This window comes from Anas platyrhynchos, chromosome 31, assembly GCF_047663525.1.
Source record: "Anas platyrhynchos isolate ZD024472 breed Pekin duck chromosome 31, IASCAAS_PekinDuck_T2T, whole genome shotgun sequence".
NCBI lineage: Eukaryota > Metazoa > Chordata > Aves > Anseriformes > Anatidae > Anas > Anas platyrhynchos.
The window spans coordinates 5,934,785-5,959,788 of record NC_092617.1 but is presented as its reverse complement, the minus strand read 5'-3'; the positions used below and the strand labels follow the sequence as shown (position 1 = coordinate 5,959,788).

General features: G+C 55.7%; 1 protein-coding gene across 1 annotated transcript; it reads left to right on the top strand.

The window, feature by feature from the left end:
• Positions 1-89: 89 nt before the first annotated feature.
• On the top strand, positions 90-14,218 carry PSME1 (proteasome activator subunit 1). Its single transcript, XM_072029795.1, has 11 exons — positions 90-150; positions 298-330; positions 578-637; positions 2,875-2,946; positions 3,059-3,095; positions 8,672-8,769; positions 9,068-9,136; positions 10,247-10,314; positions 10,406-10,460; positions 13,072-13,158; positions 13,250-14,218. The coding sequence occupies exons 1-11, from the start codon at positions 136-138 to the stop codon at positions 13,328-13,330; spliced, it is 675 nt and encodes a 224-aa protein (XP_071885896.1). The 5' UTR covers positions 90-135; the 3' UTR covers positions 13,331-14,218.
• Positions 14,219-25,004: the final 10,786 nt, after the last annotated feature.

Below are 25,004 nucleotides of genomic sequence, written 5' to 3'. Positions count from 1 at the left end.
GGGAGGGGGCGGGGCTTAAGGGGAAGGGGCGGGGCTTAAGGGGAAGGGGGCGGGGCTTAAGGGGGAAGGGGGCGGGGCTTAGGGGGGAGTCCCCGCCCCCCCCCTCCCCACTTTCACTTTCGCTTCCGGATCCCGATGGAGGGCGCCGAGGTTGGGGGGCAGCGGGGGGGGGGTTAGGGGGGGACATGGGGGTCACATGACTTGGGGGGCACCCTCACGTGACCCCTGCGACCCCCCCCCCCCCACTCACCCCCCCCTCACCCCCCCCACCCCCCAAAATTTTGCCCAACCAATCAGGTCGAAGCTTTTCGGAGCCGGGTGGGCGCCCAGGTAAGGCCTTGAGCCCCCCCCCCCCCCCCTCCCCGCCCCACATTTTCTATGGGGCGGATGTGGGGGGGGGGGGATGTGGGGCGGCTATGGGGCAGCCCCACACCTTCCACCCCCCCCCCCGTCTCCCCCCCCCACCCCCCGACTTTCTATGGGGCGGTTGTGGGGGGGTTGTGGGGGGGTTGTGGGGGGGTTGTGGGGCAGCTATGGGGCAGCCCCACACCTCCCCCCCCCCCCTCCTGCCCCATAGATGACGCAGCTCCTGGGGAGCTTCCCGGCCAAGGTGGCGGAGCTGGAGGGCCTGCTGCAGGTGGGGCTGGGGGCGCTATGGGGCTGGGGGGGCGCTATGGGGCTGGGGGGGTCGCTATGGGGCTGGGGGGTCGATATGGGGCTGGGGGGTCGATATGGGGCTGAGGGGTCGCTATGGGGCTGGGGGGGGCGCTATGGGGCTGGGGGGGCGCTATGGGGCTGGGGGGTGGCTATGGGGCTGGGGGGTTGATATGGGGCAGGGGGGGGAGCTATGGGGCTGGGGGGGTCGATATGGGGCTGGGGGGTCGATATGGGGCTGGGGGGTGGCTATGGGGCTGGAGAGGCGCTATGGGGCTGGGGGGTCTCTATGGGGCTGAGGGGGGCGCTATGGGTCTGGGGGGTCTCTATGGGGCTGGGGGGGACCTTATGGGGCTGGGGGGGCGCTATGGGGCTGGGGGGTTGATATGGGGCGGGGGGGGAGCTATGGGGCTGAGGGGGGCGCTATGGGGCTGGGGGGTCGCTATGGGGCTGAAGGGGGCTCTATGGGGCTGGGGGGTCGCTATGGGGCTGAAGGGGGCTCTATGGGGCTGAGGGGGGCGCTATGGGGCTGGGGGGTCGATATGGGGCTGAGGGGATTGCTATGGGGCTGAGGGATTCGCTATGGGGCTGGGGGTGTGGCTATGGGGCTGGGTGGGTCGATATGGGGCGGGGGGGCGCTATGGGGCTGGGGGGGCGCTATGGGGCTGGGGGGTCGATATGGGGCGGGGGGGGCGCTATGGGGCTGGGGGGGCGCTATGGGGCTGGGGGGTGGCTATGGGGCTGGGGGGGCGCTATGGGGCTGGGGGGGCGCTATGGGGCTGAGGGGTCGCTATGGGGCTGGGGGGGCGCTATGGGGCTGGGGGGTCGATATGGGGCTGGGGGGTCGCTATGGGGCTGAGGGATTCGCTATGGGGCTGGGGGTGTGGCTGTGGGCCTGAGGGGGCCGCTATGGGGCTGGGGGGGCGCTATGGGGCTGGGGGGTCGATATGGGGCTGGGGGGGGTGCTATGGGGATGAGGGGTCGCTATGGGGCTGGGGGGTCTCTATGGGGCTGGGGGGGTTGCTATGGGGCGGGGGGGTCGCTATGGGGCTGGGGGGTCGATATGGGGCTGGGGGGGCGCTATGGGGCTGGGGGGGCGCTATGGGGCAGGGGGGGCGCTATGGGGCTGGGGGGTCTCTATGGGGTTGGGGGGGTCGCTATGGGGCTGAGGGGTCGCTATGGGGCTGGGGGGTGGCTATGGGGCTGGGGGGGACCTTATGGGGCTGGGGGGGTCGCTATGGGGTTGGGGGGGGCGGTATGGGGCTGGGGTTTCGCTATGGGGCTGGGGGGTCGCTATGGGGCTGGGGGGGCGCTATGGGGCTGAGGGGGTCGCTATGGGGCTGGGGGGTCGATATGGGGCTGAAGGGGTCGCTATGGGGCTGGGGGGGCGCTATGGGGCTGGGGGGTCGATATGGGGCTGGGGGGGTCGATATGGGGCTGGGGGGTTGATATGGGGCTGGGGGGTCGATATGGGGCAGGGGGGGTCGCTATGGGGCTGGGGGGGCGCTATGGGTCTGGGGGGTTGCTATGGGGCTGGGGGGGACCTTATGGGGCTGGGGGGGTCGCTATGGGGCTGGGGGAGTCTCTATGGGGCTGGGGGTCGATATGGGGCCGAGGGGGTCGCTATGGGGCTGGGGGGTCTCTATGGGGCTGAAGGGGGCTCTATGGGGCTGGGGGTCGCTATGGGGCTGGGGGGGTCGCTATGGGGCTGAGGGGTCGCTATGGGGCTGGGGGGTCGCTATGGGGCTGGGGGGGCGCTATGGGGCTGGGGGGGAGCTATGGGGCTGGGGGGACCTTATGGGGCTGGGGGGGTTGATATGGGGCTGAAGGGGTCGCTATGGGGCTGGGGGGTCGCTATGGGGCGGGGGTGTCGCTATGGGGCTGGGGTTTCGCTATGGGGCTGGGAGGGCCGCCATGGGGCTGGGGGGTCGCTATGGGTCTGGGGGGTCTCTATGGGGCTGAAGGGGGCTCTATGGGGCTGGGGGTCGCTATGGGTCTGGGGGGTCGATATGGGGCTGGGGGGTTGCTATGGGGCAGGGGGGGGAGCTATGGGGCTGGGGGGGTCGATATGGGGTTGGGGGGGCGCTATGGGGCTGGGGGGGACCTTATGGGGCTGGGGGGGTGCTATGGGGCTGGGGGGTCGCTATGGGTCTGGGGGGGTCTCTATGGGTCTGGGGTGTCTCTATGGGGCTGGGGGTTCGCTATGGGGCTGCCCCCCAGGACCCTATCTTCGCTATGGGGCCGGAGGAGCTGCGGGCGCCGCTGGAAATTCCCCTGCCAGACCCGGCCCAGGTGAGGACCCCCAAGTGTGGGTCTGGGACCCCCAAGTGTGGGGCCGGGACCCCCAAGTGTGGGGCTGGGACCCCCAAGTGCCCCCTTCTCATCCCCCACCCCTGCCCCATAGAAAAAGAAGAAGAAGGAGAAGGACGAGGAGGAGGAGGGTGAGTGTGGGGCAGAGGTTGGGGGTCCCATGGGGTGGTTGTGGGGCGCTATGGGGCAGTTATGGGTCCCAGGGGTGGTTATGGGTCCCAGGGGGTGGTTATGGGGCACTTATGGGGCACTTATGGGTCACTTATGGGTCACTTATGGGGCACTTATGGGGCACTTATGGGGCTCTTATGGGGCACTTATGGGTCCCATGGGGCACTTATGGGTCACTTATGGGGCACTTATGGGTCACTTATGAGGCACTTATGGGGCACTTATGGGGCACTTATGGGTCACTTATGGGGCACTTATGGGGCACTTATGGGGCATTATGGGTCACTTATGGGTCACTTATGAGGCACTTATGGGTCACTTATGGGTCACTTCTGGGGCACTTATGGGTCACTTATGGGTCACTTATGGGTCACTTCTGGGGCACTTCTGGGTCACTTATGGGTCACTTATGGGGCACTTATGGGGCACTTATGGGTCCCATGGGGCACTTATGGGGCACTTATGGGGCACTTATGGGTCCCATGGGTCACTTATGGGTCACTTATGGGTCACTTATGGGTCACTTATGGGTCACTTATGGGTCACTTCTGGGGCACTTCTGGGTCACTTATGGGTCACTTATGGGGCACTTATGGGGCACTTATGGGTCCCATGGGGCACTTATGGGGCACTTATGGGGCACTTATGGGTCCCATGGGTCACTTATGGGTCACTTATGGGTCACTTATGGGTCACTTATGGGTCACTTATGGGGCACTTATGGGTCACTTAGGAGGCACTTATGGGACACTTATGGGGCACTTATGGGGCACTTATGGGTCACTTATGGGTCCCATGGGTCACTTATGGGGCACTTATGGGTCCCTATGGGTCACTTATGGGGCACTTACGGAGCACTTATGGGGCACTTATGGGTCACTTATGAGGCACTTATGGGGCACTTATGGGTCACTTATGAGGCACTTATGGGGCACTTATGGGGCACTTATGGGTCACTTACGGGGCACTTATGGGGCACTTATGGGTCACTTATGGGGCTCTTATGAGGCACTTATGGGTCACTTATGGGGCACTTATGGGGCACTTACGGGGCACTTATGGGTCACTTATGGGGCACTTATGGGGCACTTATGGGTCCCATGGGGCACTTATGGGTCACTTATGGGTCACTTATGGGGCACTTATAGGGCACCTATGGGGCACTTATGGGTCACTTATGGGGCACTTATGGGGCAGTTATGGGTCACTTATGGGTCACTTATGGGTCACTTATGGGGCACTTATGAGGCACTTATGGGACACTTATGGGGCACTTATGGGGCACTTATGGGTCACTTATGGGTCACTTATGGGGCACTTATGAAGCACTTATGGGTCACTTATGAGGCACTTATGGGGCACTTATGGGTCACTTATGGGGCACTTATGGGTCCCTATGGGTCACTTATGGGTCACTTATGGGTCACTTATGGGGCACTTATGGGGCACTTATGGGTCACTTATGGGGCACTTATGGGGCACTTATGGGGCACTTATGGGTCCCATGGGGCACTTATGGGGCACTTATGGGGCTCTTATGGGGCACTTATGGGTCCCATGGGGCACTTATGGGTCACTTATGGGGCACTTATGGGGCACTTATGGGGCACTTATGGGTCCCATGGGGCACTTATGGGGCACTTATGGGGCACTTATGGGGCACTTATGGGTCCCATGGGGCACTTATGGGTCACTTATGGGGCACTTAGGGGGCACTTATGGGGCACTTATGGGGCACTTATGGGTCACTTATGGGTCCCATGGGGCACTTATGGGTCCCTATGGGTCACTTATGGGTCACTTATGGGGCACTTAGGGGGCACTTATGGGTCACTTATGAGGCACTTATGGGGCACTTATGGGTCACTTATGGGTCACTTATGGGTCACTTATGGGGCACTTATGAGGCACTTATGGGGCACTTATGGGTCACTTATGGGTCACTTATGGGTCCCTTATGGGGCACTTATGGGGCACTTATGAGGCACTTATGGGGCACTTATGGGTCACTTATGGGTCACTTATGGGGCCCTTATGGGGCACTTATGGGTCACTTATGGGGCACTTATGGGGCACTTATGGGGCACTTATGGGTCCCATGGGGCACTTATGGGGCCCTTATGGGTCACTTATGGGTCACTTATGGGTCACTTATGGGGCACTTATGGGTCACTTATGGGGCACTTATGGGTCACTTATGGGGCACTTATGGGGCACTTATGGGGCACTTATGGGGAACTTATGGGTCCCTATGGGTCACTTATGGGTCACTTATGGGGCACTTATGGGTCACTTATGGGTCACTTATGGGGCACTTATGGGGCACTTATGGGGCACTTATGGGTCACTTATGAGGCACTTATGGGTCACTTATGGGGCACTTATGGGGCACTTATGAGGCACTTATGGGTCACTTATGGGGCACTTATGGGTCACTTATGGGGCACTTATGGGGCACTTATGGGTCACTTATGGGTCACTTATGGGGCACTTATGGGGCACTTATGAGGCACTTATGGGTCACCTATGGGGCACTTACGAGGCACTTAGGGGGCACTTATGGGGCACTTATGGGGCACTTATGGGTCACTTATGAGGCACTTATGGGGCACTTATGGGGCACTTATGAGGCACTTATGAGGCACTTATGGGGCACTTATGGGTCACTTATGGGTCACTTATGGGGCACTTATGGGACACTTATGGGTCACTTATGGGGCACTTATGGGGCACTTATGGGGCACTTATGGGTCACTTATGGGTCACTTATGGGGCACTTATGAGGCACTTATGGGGCACTTATGGGTCACTTATGGGGCAGTTATGGGGCACTTATGGGGCACTTATGGGTCACTTATGGGGCACTTATGGGGCACTTATGGGTCACTTATGGGTCACTTATGGGGCACTTATGGGTCACTTATGGGTCACTTATGGGTCACTTATGGGGCACTTATGGGGTACTTATGGGTCACTTATGGGGCACTTATGGGGCACTTATGGGTCACTTATGAGGCACTTATGGGTCACTTATGGGTCACTTATGGGGCACTTATGGGGCACTTATGGGTCACTTATGAGGCACTTATGGGGCACTTATGGGGCACTTATGAGACACTTATGGGTCACTTATGGGGCACTTACGGGGCACTTATGGGGCACTTATGGGTCACTTATGGGTCACTTATGGGGCACTTATGGGTCACTTATGGGTCACTTATGGGGCACTTATGGGGCACTTACGGGGCACTTATGGGTCACTTATGGGTCACTTATGGGGCACTTATGGGGCACTTATGGGTCACTTATGGGGCACTTATGGGTCACTTATGGGTCACTTATGGGTCACTTATGGGGCACTTATGAAGCACTTATGGGGCACTTATGGGGCACTTATGGGTCACTTATGGGGCACTTATGGGGCACTTATGGGGCACTTATGAGGCACTTATGGGTCACTTATGGGGCACTTATGGGGCACTTATGGGTCCCATGGGTCACTTATGGGGCACTTATGGGGCACTTATGGGGCACTTATGGGGCACTTATGGGGCACTTATGGGTCACTTATGAGGCACTTATGGGGCACTTATGGGGCACTTATGAGACACTTATGGGTCACTTATGGGGCACTTACGGGGCACTTATGGGGCACTTATGGGTCACTTATGGGTCACTTATGGGGCACTTATGGGTCACTTATGGGTCACTTATGGGGCCCTTATGGGGCACTTATGGGTCACTTATGGGGCACTTATGGGGCACTTATGGGGCACTTATGGGTCCCATGGGGCACTTATGGGGCCCTTATGGGTCACTTATGGGTCACTTATGGGTCACTTATGGGGCACTTATGGGTCACTTATGGGGCACTTATGGGTCACTTATGGGGCACTTATGGGGCACTTATGGGGCACTTATGGGGAACTTATGGGTCCCTATGGGTCACTTATGGGTCACTTATGGGGCACTTATGGGTCACTTATGGGTCACTTATGGGGCACTTATGGGGCACTTATGGGGCACTTATGGGTCACTTATGAGGCACTTATGGGTCACTTATGGGGCACTTATGGGGCACTTATGAGGCACTTATGGGTCACTTATGGGGCACTTATGGGTCACTTATGGGGCACTTATGGGGCACTTATGGGTCACTTATGGGTCACTTATGGGGCACTTATGGGGCACTTATGAGGCACTTATGGGTCACCTATGGGGCACTTACGAGGCACTTAGGGGGCACTTATGGGGCACTTATGGGGCACTTATGGGTCACTTATGAGGCACTTATGGGGCACTTATGGGGCACTTATGAGGCACTTATGAGGCACTTATGGGGCACTTATGGGTCACTTATGGGTCACTTATGGGGCACTTATGGGACACTTATGGGTCACTTATGGGGCACTTATGGGGCACTTATGGGGCACTTATGGGTCACTTATGGGTCACTTATGGGGCACTTATGAGGCACTTATGGGGCACTTATGGGTCACTTATGGGGCAGTTATGGGGCACTTATGGGGCACTTATGGGTCACTTATGGGGCACTTATGGGGCACTTATGGGTCACTTATGGGTCACTTATGGGGCACTTATGGGTCACTTATGGGTCACTTATGGGTCACTTATGGGGCACTTATGGGGTACTTATGGGTCACTTATGGGGCACTTATGGGGCACTTATGGGTCACTTATGAGGCACTTATGGGTCACTTATGGGTCACTTATGGGGCACTTATGGGGCACTTATGGGTCACTTATGAGGCACTTATGGGGCACTTATGGGGCACTTATGAGACACTTATGGGTCACTTATGGGGCACTTACGGGGCACTTATGGGGCACTTATGGGTCACTTATGGGTCACTTATGGGGCACTTATGGGTCACTTATGGGTCACTTATGGGGCACTTATGGGGCACTTACGGGGCACTTATGGGTCACTTATGGGTCACTTATGGGGCACTTATGGGGCACTTATGGGTCACTTATGGGGCACTTATGGGTCACTTATGGGTCACTTATGGGTCACTTATGGGGCACTTATGAAGCACTTATGGGGCACTTATGGGGCACTTATGGGTCACTTATGGGGCACTTATGGGGCACTTATGGGGCACTTATGAGGCACTTATGGGTCACTTATGGGGCACTTATGGGGCACTTATGGGTCCCATGGGTCACTTATGGGGCACTTATGGGGCACTTATGGGGCACTTATGGGGCACTTATGGGGCACTTACGGGGCACTTATGGGTCACTTATGGGGCACTTATGGGTCACTTACGGGGCACTTATGGGGCACTTATGGGGCACTTATGGGTCACTTATGGAGCACTTATGGGGCACTTATGGGGCACTTATGGGGCACTTATGGGGCACTTATGGGGCACTTATGGGGCACTTATGGGGCACTTATGGGGCACTTATGGGTCCCATGGGGCACTTATGGGTCCCATGGGTTACCCCCGCCCCCCACCCCATATATGGTCATAGGGGGCGTGGCTAAGGGGGTCACGTGCCCCCCCAGCCCCCCCCTGCCCACCAATCGGGAGCCACCCGGCCCTGCTGGCCCTATTGGAGCGCTGCCGCCCCCGATTGGCCGAAGCCCGGAACCACGTGGCCCAGGCGAGGGGGCGGGGCTTAGGGGGGAGGGGGCGGGGCTTAAAGGGGGCGTGGCCTCAAAGGGGGCGGGGTTTGGGGGCGGTGGGCGGGGCCTGGAGGGGGTTAAGGGAGGGCAAGGGGGCGGGGCTTAGGGAGGGGGCGTGGCCTAAGGGGGAGGGGCTTAGGGGAAGGGGAGGGGCTTAGGGGGAAGGGGGCGGGGCCTGGAGGGGTTAAGGGAGGTCAAAGGGGGCGGGGCTTAGGGAGGGGGCGTGGTTTAAGAGGACGAAGTTTTTGGGGTGAAAAAGGGGGATTTTGGGGGCAGGTGGCGCTCTGGCTGCAGCTGCAGGTGCCCCGCATCGAGGACGGGGATAATTTCGGGGTGGCCGTGCAGGTAAAAAAGGGGGGGGACCCCAAAATCCCGCTTTTTTGCCCCAAAATCTCTCTTTTTTGCCCCAAAATCCCAAATCCGCCCTTTTTAACCCCAAATTCCCTCCCCGGTTTTCAGCCAAGCGGCCCGAATTAGTTTAATCCCAAATTGCCCCGGTTTTACACCAAATCCCGCCCCGACTCGCCCAAATCCCACCCAGGGACCCCAAAATCCTCGTTATTCGCCCCAATTTTACCCCAGGAATTCCCAGGAACCCCAAAATCCCCGTTATTTCCCCCAATTATCCCCCAGGGACCCCAAAATCCCCCCCAAATTGCCTCAGATTCCCCAAATCCTTCCCGTTTCCCCCCAAATCCACCCCAAACTAACAAAATCCCCCCCAAATCCTCCCAAATCCCCCCAAATTCCCCCAAATCCTCCAAATTCCCCCAAATCCCCCTAAATCCCCCAAATCCCCTCCTAAATCCCCGAAATCCTCCCCATTTCCTCCCAAACTACCAAAATCCCCCCAAATTCCCCCAAATCCCCTCCTAAATCCCCCAAATCCCCTCCTAAATCCCCCAAATCCTTCCCATTTCCCCCCAAATCCACCCCAAACTACCAAAATCCCCCCAAATCCCTCCAAATTTCCCCCAAACCCCCCCAAATTCCCCCAAATCCCTCAAAATCCCCCAAATCCCCTCCTAAATCCCCCAAATCCCTCCAAATTCTCCCAAATCCCTCAAATTCCCCCAAATCCCTCAAAATTCCCCCAAATTCACCCCAAATTCCCCCAAATCCCCCCAAATCCCCTCCAAATTCCCCCAAATTCCCCCAAGTCCCCTCAAAATTCCCCCAAATCCCTCCAAATTCCCTTAAATCCCCCAAAATCCCCTAAATTCCCTCAAAATCCCCAAATCCCCCCAAATTCCCCCAAATCCCCTCCTAAATCCCCCAAATCCCCCCAAATTCCCCCAAACCCTTCCAAATCCTCCCCTAAATCCCCCAAACTCTCCCCTTTCCCCCCCAAATCCCCTAAACTTTCCCAAATCCCCCCAAATCCTCCCCAAAATCCCTTAAAACCCCCCAAAACCCCCAAAAACCCAAAACCGCCCAAATTTTCCCCAAAAATAGGAGAAGGTTCTGGAGCTGCTGACCGCATCCCGCACCCAACTCGAGGGGCTCCAGGGCCGCCTGCCCAAGTGAGTTTTTGGGGTTTTTTTTTGGGGTCCCCCCCTCCGACCCCAAAACCCCGTGACCCTAAATCCCCCGATCTCACCCCAAAACCTCCAGGTACCTGTCGGAGCGGGGCGACGCCGTGTCCAAGGCGGCCAAAAACCCCCACGTGGTGAGAAATTTGGGGCGAATTCGGGGTGTTTTGGGGTTTTTGGGGGGTCTGTAGGGGTGTATTGGGATCTGGGGGAATTTTGGGGTGAATTTGGGGGTTTTTGGGGTCTGTTTGATGCATTTGGGGTTGATTGGATCGCCTTGGGGTCCCTGGAGGCTCATTGGGGTCATATTGGGGTCCATGGGGGCACTTTTGGGGTCATTTGGGGGCACTTTGGGGTCTTAGTGGAGTACAATGGGGTCTATTGGGGTCCATGGGGGCACTTTGGGGTTATTTTGGGGTCTTTGGGGTCACTTTGTTTTTTTGGGGTCTATTGGGGTCTATTGGGGTCTGTTGGGGTCTTTTGGGGTCTATGGGGTCCCATGGGGGTCCACTGGGGTCCATAGGGTCTTTTAGGGTCTTTGGGGGTCTATTGGGGTTTTTGGGGTCTTTTGGGGTCTTTTGGGGTCTATCGGGGTCTATGGGGGTCCATGGGGTCCATTGGGGTCTATTGGGGTTTTTGGGGTCACATCGGGGTTTTTGGGGTCTTTTGGGGTCTATGGGGGTTCATTGGGGTCTATGGGGTCACATTGGGGTCTTTTGGGGTCTATGGGGTCACATTGGGGTCTTTGGGGTCTATTGGGGTCTATGGGGTCTCATTGGGGTCTTTTAGGGTCCAATGGGGTCTATTGGGGTTTTTGGGGTCACATTGGGGTCTTTTGGGGTCTATGGGGTCACATTGGGGTCTTTGGGGTCTATTGGGGTCTATGGGGTCTACGGGGGCTCATTGGGGTCTTTGGGGCCATATTGGGGTCTTTGGGGTTTATGGGGGTCTATGGGGTCCATTGGGGTCTTTTGGGGTTTTTGGGGTCACATCGGGGTCTTTGGGGTCTATTGGGGTCTATGGGGTCCCATGGGGGTCCATGGGGGACAATGGGGTCTACTGGGGTCTATTGGGGTCTTTTGGGGTCTATGGGGCCACATTGGGGTCTAGGGGGTCTGTTGGGGTCTATTGGGGTTTTTGGGGTCACATTGGGGTCTTTTGGGGTCTATGGGGTCTATGGGGTCTGTTGGGGTCTATTGGGGTTTTTGGGGTCACATTGGGGTCTTTTGGGATCTATGGGGTCACACTGGGGTCTTTGGGGTTCAATGGGGTCTATGGGGGCTCATTGGGGTTTTTGGGGTCACATTAGGGTCTTTTGGGGTCTATGGGGTCTATGGGGTCACATTGGGGTCTTTTAGGGTCCATTGGGGTCTATTGGGGTCTTTGGGGTCACATTGGGGTCTTTGGGGTTCAATGGGGTCTATGGGGTCTATGGGGGCTCATTGGGGTCTAGGGGGTCTGTTGGGGTCTATTGGGGTTTTTGGGGTCACATTGGGGTCTTTGGGGTCTATTGGGGTCTATGGGGCCACATTGGGGTCTAGGGGGTCTGTTGGGGTCTATTGGGGTTTTTGGGGTCACATCGGGGTCTTTGAGGTCTATTGGGGTCTATGGGGTCTGTTGGGGTCTATTGGGGTTTTTGGGGTCTATTGGGGTCTTTTGGGGTCCCATGGGGGTTCATGGGGGACATTGGGGTCCACTGGGGTCTATTGGGGTTTTTGGGGTCACATCGGGGTCTTTGGGGTCTATTGGGGTCTATGGGGGTCTATGGGATCCCATGGGTGTTCATAGGGGACAATGGGGTCTATTGGGGTCTTTTGGGGTCTTTTGGGGTCTTTGGGGTCTTTGGGGGTCTATTGGGGTCTATGGGGTCACATTGGGGTCTTTTGGGGTTTTTGGGGTCACATTGGGGTCTTTGGGGTCTATGGGGTCACATTGGGGTCTTTTGGGGTCTATGGGGTCACATTGGGGTCTTTGGGGGTTTTTGGGGTCACATTGGGGTCTTTGGGGTCTATTGGGGTCTATGGGGTCTATGGGGTCACATTGGGGGCTTTTGGGGTTTTTGGGGTCACATTGGGGTCTTTGGGGTCTATTGGGGTCTATGGAGCCACATTGGGGTCTATGGGGTCTGTTGGGGTCTATTGGGGTTTTTGGGGTCACATTGGGGTCTATTGGGGTCTATGGGGTCTATGGGGGTTCTATGGGGTCTATGGGGTCACATTGGGGTCTTTGAGGTCTATTGGGGTCTATGGGGTCTGTTGGGGTCTTTTAGGGTCCCATGGGGGTTCATGGGGGACATTGGGGTCCACTGGGGTCTATTGGGGTTTTTGGGGTCACATCGGGGTCTTTGGGGTCTATTGGGGTCTATGGGGTCTATGGGGTCTATTGGGGTCTATGGGGGTTCTATGGGGTCTATGGGGTCACATTGGGGTCTTTGAGGTCTATTGGGGTCTATGAGGTCTGTTGGGGTCTATTGGCGTTTTTGGGGTCACATTGGGGTCTTTTGGGGTCTATGGGGTCACATTGGGGTCTTTTGGGGTTTTTGGGGTCACATCGGGGTCTTTGAGGTCTATTGGGGTCTATGGGGTCTATTGGGGTCTATGGGGGTCTATGGGATCCCATGGGTGTTCATAGGGGACAATGGGGTCTATTGGGGTCTTTTGGGGTCTTTTGGGGTCTTTGGGGTCTTTGGGGGTCTATGGGGTCTTTTGGGGTCCCCGGGGGTCTCCCATTAACCCCATTACCCCCCAGTTGGATTACCGGGCCCTGGTCCACGCCCTGGACGCGGCCGAAGTGGGGGCGACGCGCCTGGCCCTGACGGAGCTCCGGGACCTCTACGTGAGTTTTGGGGTCCCCGACCCTAAAACCCCCATCCTGACCCCAAAACCGACCCCATAACCCCCTTTGTGTCCCCCCCCCCACCCCACAGGCCGTGCTCCTCGATGTCCTGCAGAAGAACATGGAGAAGCTCCGCAAGCCCCGGGGGGAGCCCAAAGCCATGATTTTCTGAAATTAGCCAAAACCCGCTGTTTTCACCCCCAAAAAAAAGAGCGGGTTCAGGACCCTGACCCCTTCCCCCCTCCCTTTCAAAAAATTGAAGTTTTTTTTTTTTTACCCGTTTCCCGCTCAAAATAGAGATTTTTTTACGGTTTCGTGCCCCGTTCCCGCTCCAAAAAAATTGAATTTGTTTTTTTTTTTGACCCATTTCCACCCCAAAATAATGGGATTTTGGGTTTCATTGTCCCATCCCAAATCCCTGCAAAATGAAATTTCTGAAATTTCCCTTTTTGACCCAATTCCTCCTCAAAATACTACAATTTCCCAAAAACGGGACTTCAGCGTCCCATTCCCACCTAAAAAAATGGGATTTTGGGGTTCAATGTCCCATTTCCGCCCTAAAGGAGTGGAATTTTGGGTTTGAATTTCCCATTTCTGCCCTAAAGGAGTGGAATTTTGGGTTTCAATTTCCCATTTCTGCCCTAAAGGAGTGGAATTTTGGGTTTCATTGTCCCATTCCAAATCCCCCAAAACTGGAATTTCACTTTTTTGTCCCAATTCCTCCTCAAAATACCACAACTTTCCAAAATCCCTAAAAATCGGACTTCAATATCCCATTTCCATCCCCAAAAAATTGAGATTTTAGGTTTTGACCCATTTCCACTTAAAAAAAGAAAAAAAAAAAAAGCGGGATTTTACATTTTGATCCAATTCCCTCCCAAAAAGTGGGATTTCCCCTTTTTCACCCATCCTTCCCCAAAACCCCCCCAAAATGGGTGACCAATCACGGTGCAGAGGAGGCGGGGCTTCCTTGCCATGGGTGACCAATCACGTCGCTCCGCCGTTTCGGGGTGATTTGATGCTTTTTGGATACTTTGATTAAAAAAAATCGATGATTTGATCCAAATTGAGCCGAAATTGTTATTTTGAGTCCTTTCTGCCCAATTCTTGGCCGCTTGGGGGCGCCCCCGCCCTGCAGCTCCTTTTTGGGGCAAAACCCGGCCCTTTGGGGATTTTCCACCTGGGTGGTGCCAAGGGTTGTAATTTGGGGCCGCGAATCGAAACTTTTGGGGCCAGCGGCTCGCTTGTTTGCACAAAAGCAGCCAGGCGAAACGAGGCGGAAAAGGGCTTTTTGCATAAAAAGCTAAAACTGGTGGTTTTCGGTGGCGGGGGAGGTGTTTTGGGGAAAAAAAGAGGGCAAACAGGGCATTTTGCATCCACCAAGAAATTGGGTTTCAAGCTAGTTTGTATTTTTAATTAATTCCTATAAATGTGATTAAAAAATAAGAATATGGTGGCTTTTGCCAAAAAATATATATTTTTTACCATAAAATGCTTTTTTTTGGCTACAAGATATTTTTTTTTCCATAAAATGCCCTTTTTGTCATAAAATTACCTTTTTTCCATATATGGATTCTTTTGTCCTAAAATCTTCATTCGTTATGCCATAAAATAGTATTTTTTTTCCATAAAAATGACTTATTTTGGGAAAAAATGACTATTTTGCTGTAAAATGGCATTTTTTTATCGTAGAATTGTGGGGTTTGCCTTTTTTAAATAATTTTTCCCATAAAATATTTTTCCATATAACATTTTTTTAGCTATAAAATGTTTCTATATTTTTGCCATTAAAAAAAAAGTTTATTTGCCATAAATTGGTGTTTTTCACCATAAAACACTTCACGTTACCATAAAATGATTTTTCTTCTATAAGAAGTACTTTTTGGACATAAAATGCATTTTTTTTTATTCCCCTAAAAACGCGCGTTTCTGAGGTGAAAGGGAAGATTCCGGGGATAAAATGCAAGAAAATACCCAAAGTTTTGGGGTAAACGAGGAAAAAAAAAATAGCGATTTTTACAAATTTAGCCGTATCTTTTGCAACTGGTAGAAAACGGTGAAAAATGAGGAGCAAAGAGAGAGATTTTAGGCCAGATTTGGCCTAAAAATTGAGGCGGTCGTGCAGACGCGGTGGGGGTTGGATTTGGGGGAGTTTGCACTAAATTTGGAGATTTTAGGGGGAAAAGAACCAAACAGGTGGTGCTACGGGTAGACCTGGCAGCCGAGATTTTTTCTATGGGTAGACCTGGCGGCCGGTTTGTTATGGGGCGATCCCTGCCCTATAGGGGACCCCTGCCCCATAGCGACCCCCTGCCCCATAGAGACCTCCTGCCCTATAGCGACCCCCTGCCCCACGGCCCTTTGTGCCCCATATTTTGCCCTGCTGTGCCCCATTGTGCCCCACAGAGCACCCCACAGAGCACCCCATAGCGCCCCATAGCACCCCACTGCACCCCATAGTGCCCCATTGCACCCCACAGTGCCCCATAGCGCCCCACATCACCCCATAGCACCCCATAACACCCCACAGTGTCCTATAGCACCCCATAGTACCCCATAGCACCCCTTCAAACCCCACTGTGCCCCATAGCACCCCATAGTGCCCTATAGCGCCCCATAGTGCCCCACATCACCCCATAGCACCCCACAGCACCCCATTGTGCCCTATAGCACCCTTCTGCACCCCATAGTGCCCCATTGCACCCCATAGTGCCCCATAGCACCCCACACCACCCCATAGCGCCCCACAGCACCCCATAGTACCCCATTGCACCCCACAGTGCCCTATAGTGCCCCATAGTGCCCTATAGTGCCCCATAGCACCCCACATCACCCTATAGCACCCCATAGCACCCCATTGTGCCCTATAGCACCCTTCTGCACCCCACAGTGCCCTATAGCACCCCATAGTGCCCCATAGCACCCCACACCACCCCATAGCGCCCCACAGCACCCCATAGTACCCCATTGCACCCCACAGTGCCCTATAGCGCCCCATAGTGCCCTATAGCGCCTCATAGTACCCCACATCACCCCACAGCACCCCACAGCACCCCATTGTGCCCTATAGCGCCCCATAGTGCCTCATAGCGCCCTATAGCACCCCATAGCACCCCATAGCGCCCCACAGCACCCCATAGTGCCCCATTACGCCCCACTGTGCCCCATACTGTGCCCCATAGCGCCCCATTGTGCCCTATAGCGCCCCACAGTGCCCCATAGCACCTCATAGTGCCCTATAGCGCCCCACTGCACCCCATAGTGCCCCACAGCACCCCACATCACCCCATAGCACCCCATAGCACCCCATAGCACCCCATAGCACCCCATAGTGCCCCATTACACCCCACTGTACCCCATACTGTGCCCCATAGTGCCCCATTGTGCCCTATAGCGCCCCACATCACCCCATAGCACCCCATAGCACCCCATAGTGCCCTATAGCACCCCTCTGCACCCCATATTTCCCCATTCCACCCCATAGCGCCCCATAGCGCCCAATAGTGCCCTATAGCACCCCACATCACCCCATAGCACCCCATAGCACCCCATTGTGCCCCATAGCACCCCACACCACCCCATAGTGCCCCATTGCACCCCATAGTGCCCCATAGCACCCCACATCACCCCATAGCACCCCATAGTGCCCTATAGCACCCCTCTGCACCCCATATTTCCCCATTCCACCCCATAGCGCCCCATAGTGCCCCATAGTGCCCCACAGCACCCCACATCACCCCATAGCACCCCATAGCGCCCCACATCACCCCATAGCGCCCCACATCACCCCATAGCACCCCATAACACCCCACATCACCCCACATCACCCCATAACACCCCACCCCAATCACGAATCCCGGATCCGTCCCCTCTCCCGTCCTCCCCCCGCCGTCCTCTTTTGCGTCGCCGTTTTGGGGCCAAAAGCGGCCGTTTTGGGGCCGCTCACGCCGCCTCCTTCAGGACGTTGCGGTAGGGGCCGCCGGCGCTCTTCAGCTGCAGGACGGTGGAGAAAAGCCACTTGACCTGGGGGGGGGGACAAAAAGGGGACATCGGGGGGGTCACGGCCGCCCCATAGCGGCCACCCCATAGCGGCTGCCCCATAGCGGCCACCCCATAGCGGCCGCCCCATAGCGGCGTTGTGGGGGGGGACGTGGTTATGGAAGCCCACCTTGAAGAAGGTGACAGTGGCTTGACCTGGGGGGGGGGACAAAAAGGGGACACCGGGGGGGGTCACGGCCGCCCCATAGCGACCACCCCATAGCGGCTGCCCCATAGCGGCTGCCCCATAGCGGCGTTGGGGGGCGGGGGGACGTGGTTATGGAAGCCCACCTTGAAGAAGGTGATGGTGGAGGGGGACACGGGGACAAAACGGGGACACCGGGGGGGTCACGGCCACCCCATAGCAGCACTGGGGGGGGGACGTGGTTATGGAAGCCCACCTTGAAGAAGGTGATGGTGGCTTGACCTGGGGGGGGGGACACCGGGGGGGGGACGTGGTTACGGAAGCCCACCTTGAAGAAGGTGACGGTGGCGCTGTAGCAGACGCTGAGGAGGAAGAGGGTGATGAAGACGGCGATGGTGGCCCAGAGCCCGTCCAGTTCTTGGTCGCCGGCGTCCGGGCAGAGGGCGGTGGAGATGTCCAGCTCTGGTGGGATGGGGGGGAGAAGAAGACACGATGGAGGTGGTGGGATCACGGGGGGGTTGAGTCCCACCATGTCCCCGGGGGGATCGAGGGGTTGGGGTAGGGGTGGGTGGGGTGGGTGGTCAAGCAGCCATCTTCTCATACGTCCAACCATCTCCTCATCCATCTTCTCATCCATCTTCTCATCCAACCATCATCTTCTCATTCAATCATCCATCTCCTCATCCAATCATCCATCATCTCGTCCAACCATCTTCTCCTCCATCCAACCATCATCTCCTCATCCGATCATCCATCTTCTCATCCAACCATCTCCTCATCCATCTTCTCATCCAACCATCATCTCATCCATCCATCTCCTCATCCAATCAACCATCTTCCCATCCAACCATCTTCTCATCCATCTTCTCATCCAATCAACCATCTCCTCATCCATCTCCTCATCCATCCACCCATCATCTCCTCATCCAACCATCATCTTCTCATTCAATCATCCATCTCCTCATCCAATCATCTAACCATCGTCTTGTCCATCCAACCATCATCTCCTCATCCATTCAACCATCATCTTCTCATCCAACCATCATCTTCTCATCCATCCAACCATCATCTCCTCATCCAACCATCTCCTCATCCATCATCTCATCCATCCAACCATCATCTCGTCCAATCATCCATCAACTTGTCCAATCAACCATCTTCTCATCCATCCAACCATCTCCTCATCCAACCAACCATCTTCTTGTCCGTCCAACCATCTCCTCATCCATCTTCTCATCCATCCAACCATCATCTTCTCATCCAACCATCATCTTCTCATCCAATCATCCATCATCTCCTCCATCCAACCATCATCTTGTCCAATCAACCATCTTCTCATCCAATCATCCATCTTCCCATCCAACCATCTTCTCATCCATCCAACCATCATCTCCTAATCCAACCATCTTCTCATTCAACCATCATCTTCTCATCCATCCAACCATCATCTCCTCCATCCACCCACCATCTCCTCATCCAACCACCCAGATCGTCCAAAACACCTCCAGAACCTCTCCATCCACCACCTCCTCACCCATCCGTCCACCACAGCCTCCACCCAACCCAACCACGGGTCCACCAACCCTTGTGGCATCTCCACCGACATCCAAAAGTCCATCCGACCAACTGTCCATCCTTCCATCCCACCCGATTGTCCATCTGTCCTCCTCAAGAGCTTCCATCCATCCATCTTCTCATCCATCCACCATCTCCTCATCCACCCATCATCTCCTCATCCATCCATCCAACCATTCCCAGATGTCCCCAAACATCTCCAGAACATCTCCACCCGTCCATCCGTCCATCTGTCCAACCATCTGACCATCTGACCCATCTTCTAACCATCCAACCGACCAATCGGTCTGATCTGATCTGTCCAATGAGAAGATGATGGATGGATGAGAAGAAGAAGATGGGTGAGAAGGTGGATGTCCATCCTCAACCAACCAGCCACCCAAGGATCATGGCTGGTGTCTCTCCATCCATCCAACCATCTTCTCATCCATCCAACCACCCATCTTTTCATCCATCTTCTCATCCAACCATCTTCTCATCCAACCATCTTCTCATCCATCCATCCATCCATCCAACCATCAAGTTTGGTGTCTCTCCATCCAACCAACCACCCAACCATCCATCCATCTTCTCATCCATCACATCTGGTGTCCCTCCATCCATCCAACCATCCACCCATCTTCTCATCCATCAAGCCTGGTGTCTCTCCAACCAAACATCCACCCATCCAACCATCTTCTCCTCCATCCATCCATCCTCTCATCCATCCACCCAACCATCCATCCATCTTCTCCTCCATCTTCTCATCCATTCATCCAACCATCCATCAAGCCTGGCATCTCTCCATCCAACCATCCCTCCATCCAACCATCTTCTCCTCCAACCATCCATCTTCTCATCCATCCATCCATCCATCCATCCATCCATCCATCCATCCATCCATCCATCCATCCATCCATCTTCTCATCTAACCATCTTCTCCTCCATCCATCCAACTATTTTCTCCTCTATCTTCTCATCCATCCATTCATCCAACCAACCATCAAGCCTGGTGTCTCTCCATCCAACCATCTTCTCCTCCATCCATCCATCTTCTCGTCCATCCAACCAACCAACCATCAAGCCTGGTGTCTCTCCATCCAACCACCCATCTTCTCATCCATCCATCCATCCATCCATCCATCCATCCATCCATCCATCCATCCATCCATCCATCCATCCATCCATCTTCTCCTCCAACCATCCATCCATCCAACCAACCAACCATCAAGCCTGGTGTCTCTCCACCCAACCACCTATCTTCTCATCCAACCATCTTCTCCTCCACCTTCTCCTCCATCTTCTCCTCCCTCCATCCATCCATCCATCCATCCATCCATCCATCCATCCATCCATCCATCCATCCATCCATCCATCCATCCATCCATCCACCCATCCATCCTCCACCCCAACCCCTTCCCCAGCGTCCCACCCCTTGGAGACCCCCCAAAGACACCACTCCTTGGAGACCAGGCGGTGCGAGACGAGGCCGGTGGGCTTTATTAGAAGACCAGGAGAACTTCGGGCCACAGAAAGTTATTTACAAACCAAAAAAAAGCGGAGGGGGCGGGATTTTGGGGCGAAAACCCTATTTACCGGGGGTCTTCTGGAGAGGACGTTGGGTGAACCTCATGGGCAACCCTTCGTGGACCACCATGCAGGCGTAGGACACGCCGCCCTGCCAGCTGGCCTTGGGGACGGTCATCTTGCTGTAGAGGAAGAAGGTCCCGTCCCCGTTGGGTTCCTTGAGGGGTGGGGTGGTGACGAATTCGGTGGCGGGGACGCTGTTGTGGTTCCTCAACCACTGGACCTCCACGTGCTCGGGCTGGAAGCCCCTCACCAGGCAGGTGAGGGTGACCTCGGCCAGGGAGAGCTCCTCGGCGTGGGGTGGGAAGGTGAAGATGTAGGGGGCGGTGACCTTGCCTGGAAAGGAGGTGGGGGGTTAACCGAAATCGGGGGGTTTGGGGGTGGGTTTTGGGGGCGGGGTTGGTGGTGGGGTGGGAAACGACGTGGTGGGGTGGAAAATGATGTGGAGAAACGGCAAATGACGTGGTGGGACCCCAAATTACGTGGTGGTGGGACTCCATTCCACATGGTAGGACTCCAACCCCACGTGGTGGGACCCCAAACTAGGTGGTGGGTCACCACATTATGTGGTGGGACCCCAAATTACGTGGTGGGACCCCAAATTGAGTGGAGGAACTCCAAATTACGTGGTGGGACGCCAACCTACGTGGTGGTGGGACTCCATTCCACATGGTAGGACTCCAACCCCACGTGGTGGGACCCCAAATTATGTGGTGGGACACCAAAATACATGATGGGACAACAAATTATGTGGTGGGACCCCAAACTACGTGGTGGGACACCAACCTACGTGGTGGTGGGACTCCATTCCACATGGTAGGACTCCAACCCCTCGTGGTGGGACCCCAAATTACGTGGTGGTGGGACACCAACTGACATGTTGGGACACCAAATTGAGTGGAGGAACGCCAAATTACGTGGTGGGACCCCAAATTATGTGGAGAAACGCCAAATTACGTGGTGGGACCCCAAATTACGTGGTGGTGGGACACCAAATTACGTGGTGGGACCCCAAATTACGTGGTGGGACCCCAAATTACGTGGTGGTGGGACTCCATTCCACATGGTAGGACTCCAACCCCACGTGGTGGGACCCCAAACTAGGTGGTGGGACCCCAAACTAGGTGGTGGGACCCCAAATTGAGTGGAGGAACTCCAAATTACGTGGTGGGACGCCAACCTACGTGGTGGTGGGACTCCATTCCACATGGTAGGACTCCAACCCCACATGGTGGGACACCAAATTACGTGGAGAAATGCCAAATTACATGGTGGGACCCCAAATTACGTGGTGGTGGGACTCCATTCCACATGGTAGGACTCCAACCCCACGTGGTGGGACCCCAAACTAGGTGGTGGGCCCCCAAATTATGTGGTGGGACCCCAAATTACGTGGTGGGACCCCAAATTATGTGGTGGGACCCCAAATTGAGTGGTAGGACCCCAAATTACGTGGTGGGACACCAGCCTACGTGGTGGTGGGACTCCATTCCACATGATAGGACTCCAACCCCACGTGGTGGGACCCCAAACTAGGTGGTGGGACCCTAAATTATGTGGAGGAACTCCAAATTACGTGGAGGGACCCAAAATTACGTGGTGGAACCCCAAATTACGTGGAGGAACTCCAACCTACGTGGTGGTGGGACTCCATTCCACATGGTAGGACTCCAACCCCACGTGGTGGGACCCCAAATTATGTGGTGGGACCCAAAATTACGTGGTGGGACCCAAAATTACGTGGTGGTGGGACTCCATTCCACATGGTAGGACTCCAACCCCGCGTGGTGGGACCCCAAACTAGGTGGTGGGACCCCAAACTAGGTTTTGGTGGGACTCCATTCCACATGGTAGGACTCCAACTCCACGTGGTGGGACCCCAAACTAGGTGGTGGGACCCCAAACTAGGTGGTGGGACCCCAAATCACATGGAGGAACTCCTAATTACGTGGTGGGACCCCAAATTACATGGTGGTGGGACACCAACTGACATGTTGGGACACCAAATTACGTGGTGGGACCCCAACCCCACGTGGTGGGCCACCAACCTGCGTGCTTGGCGATGCTCTTGCCGAGGGGCTCGGGGAGGTCCTCGTGCTGCACGGTGCAGGTGAAGCGCTCGCCGGCCAACCAGTCCTGGGTGGAGATGGCCAAGGAGCTGCTGGCCGTGAAGGTGCCGTTGAAGTGCTCGGTGAGGACCATGGGGTCGGGCCGGAGGGCGCCGCTCTTCTCGCGGGTCCAGGAGATGCTCAAGCTGGCGTCGCTGGGCAGGTTGACCACCAAGCAGTGGACCTTGGCGTCCTGGCGGATGTAGAGGCTACCGGGGCTTGGTGGGACCACGAAGATCTGGATGGGGCTGCAGCTCTGGGGGCCGGAGCCTGCGGGGTGGGAGGAGGGCGTTGGAGGTGGCCACCAAAACCCCCTGGGGGCTGGTGGCCACGGTGGGGGGTTGGGGTGGGGTGGGAAGGCGGCGAGGAGAAGCGCGGTGGGGCTTGGGACCTTCTAGAATGGGCCAACGCAGCACAGTCCTACAAGCTTCTGGGTGTTCTAGAAGGTTCTACGGCCTCATAGATGTTCTAGAAGGTCCTACAAGCTTCTAGATCTTCTAGAAGGTCCTACAGCCTTCTAGATGCTCCATCACACCACGGTCCTACAAGCTTCTGGATGTTCTAGAAGGTTCTACAGCCCTCTAGATCTTCTAGAAGGTCCTACAGCCTTCTAGATGCTCCATCACACCACGGTCCTACAACCTTCTAGAACATTCTAGCCCTCCATGGTCTTGGGACCTTCTAGAATGGTCCAACACACCATGGTCCTACAACCTTCTAGGCTGGTAGGACCCATCGTGGTCACGGAACCTTCTAGACCTGGTAGGACCCATCACAGTCACGGAACCTTCTAGACCTGGTGGAACCCATCATGGTCACACGGAACCTTCTAGACCTGGTGGAACCCATCACAGTCACGGAACCTTCTAGACCTGGTAGGACCCGTCACGGCCACGGAACCTTCTAGACCTGGTGGAACCCATCACAGTCACGGAACCTTCTAGACCTGGTAGGACCCATCATGGTCACGGAACCTTCTAGACCTGGTAGGACCCATCACGGTCACGGAACCTTTTAGACCTGGTAGGACCCATCACGGTCACAGAACCTTCTAGACCTGGTGGAACCCATCATGGTCGTGGAACCTTCTAGACCTGGTAGGACCCATCACGGTCACGGAACCTTCTAGACCTGGTAGGACCCATCACGGTCATGGAACCTTCTAGACCTGGTAGGACCCATCATGGTCACAGAACCTTCTAGACCTGGTGGAACCCATCACGGTCACGGAACCTTCTAGACCTGGTGGAACCCATCATGGTCACGGAACCTTCTAGACCTGGTAGGACCCATCACGGTCACGGAACCTTCTAGACCTTGTAGGACCCATCACGGTCATGGAACCTTCTAGACCTGGTAGGACCCATCATGGTCACGGAACCTTCTAGACCTGGTAGGACCCATCACGGTCACGGAACCTTCTAGACCTCATAGGACCCATCATGGTCACGGAACCTTCTAGACCTGGTGGAACCCATCACGGTCACGGAACCTTCTAGACCTGGTGGAACCCATCACGGTCACGGAACCTTCTAGACCTGGTAGGACCCATCATGGTCACGGAACCTTCTAGACCTGGTGGAACCCATCATGGTCACGGAACCTTCTAGACCTGGTAGGACCCGTCACGGCCACGGAACCTTCTAGACCTGGTAGGACCCATCATGGTCATCCAACCTTCTGCGCCGGTGCCACACACCGCAGCCACGTGATTCTGATTCTTTTTTATTTTTGTTGCTTTTCACCAAAATCTCCATTTTTTCCATTTTTTTCTTTTCCCACCGCTCCTCGGGGTTCCGGAGAGGTCCCAGGGCGACGGGCGGGTGGCCGACGTTGTCCTGAGGTCCAAGGAAGAGGTGGAGGGGGGGGAGGAGGACCTGCTGGGTTGTCCACACCCCCTCCCCAAAAATTTTTGGAGGGGGGGGGTCTCCAGGTCGGTGGTCATGGCCAGCAGGGGGGTCAGGAGGACAACAAAGGTGGTCAGAACTCTGGGGGGGGGGAAGAGGTGGAGATGTTCTCCGGTTCCTGGGCTGGAGGAACCCATCCTGGGGGTCCAACCTTCTAGGCTGGTAGGACCCGTCATGGTCATGGAACCTTCTAGACTGGTGGAACCCAACCAGGACCTGGAACCTTCTACACCTGGTGGAATTCAACCAGGATCTGGAACCTTCTACTCCTGGTAGAACCCATCATGGTCATCCAACCTTCTACCTTCATGGAACCCAACCAGGTTCTGGAACCTTCTACCCCTGGTAGGACCCAACCAGGTTCTGGAACCTTCTACCCCTGGAGGAACCCATCCTGGTGGTCCAACCTTCTAGGCCGGTAGGACCTGTCATGGTCATGGAACCTTCTAGACTGGTAGGACCCATCATGGTCATCCAACCTTCTACCTTGGTAGAACCCAACCAGGA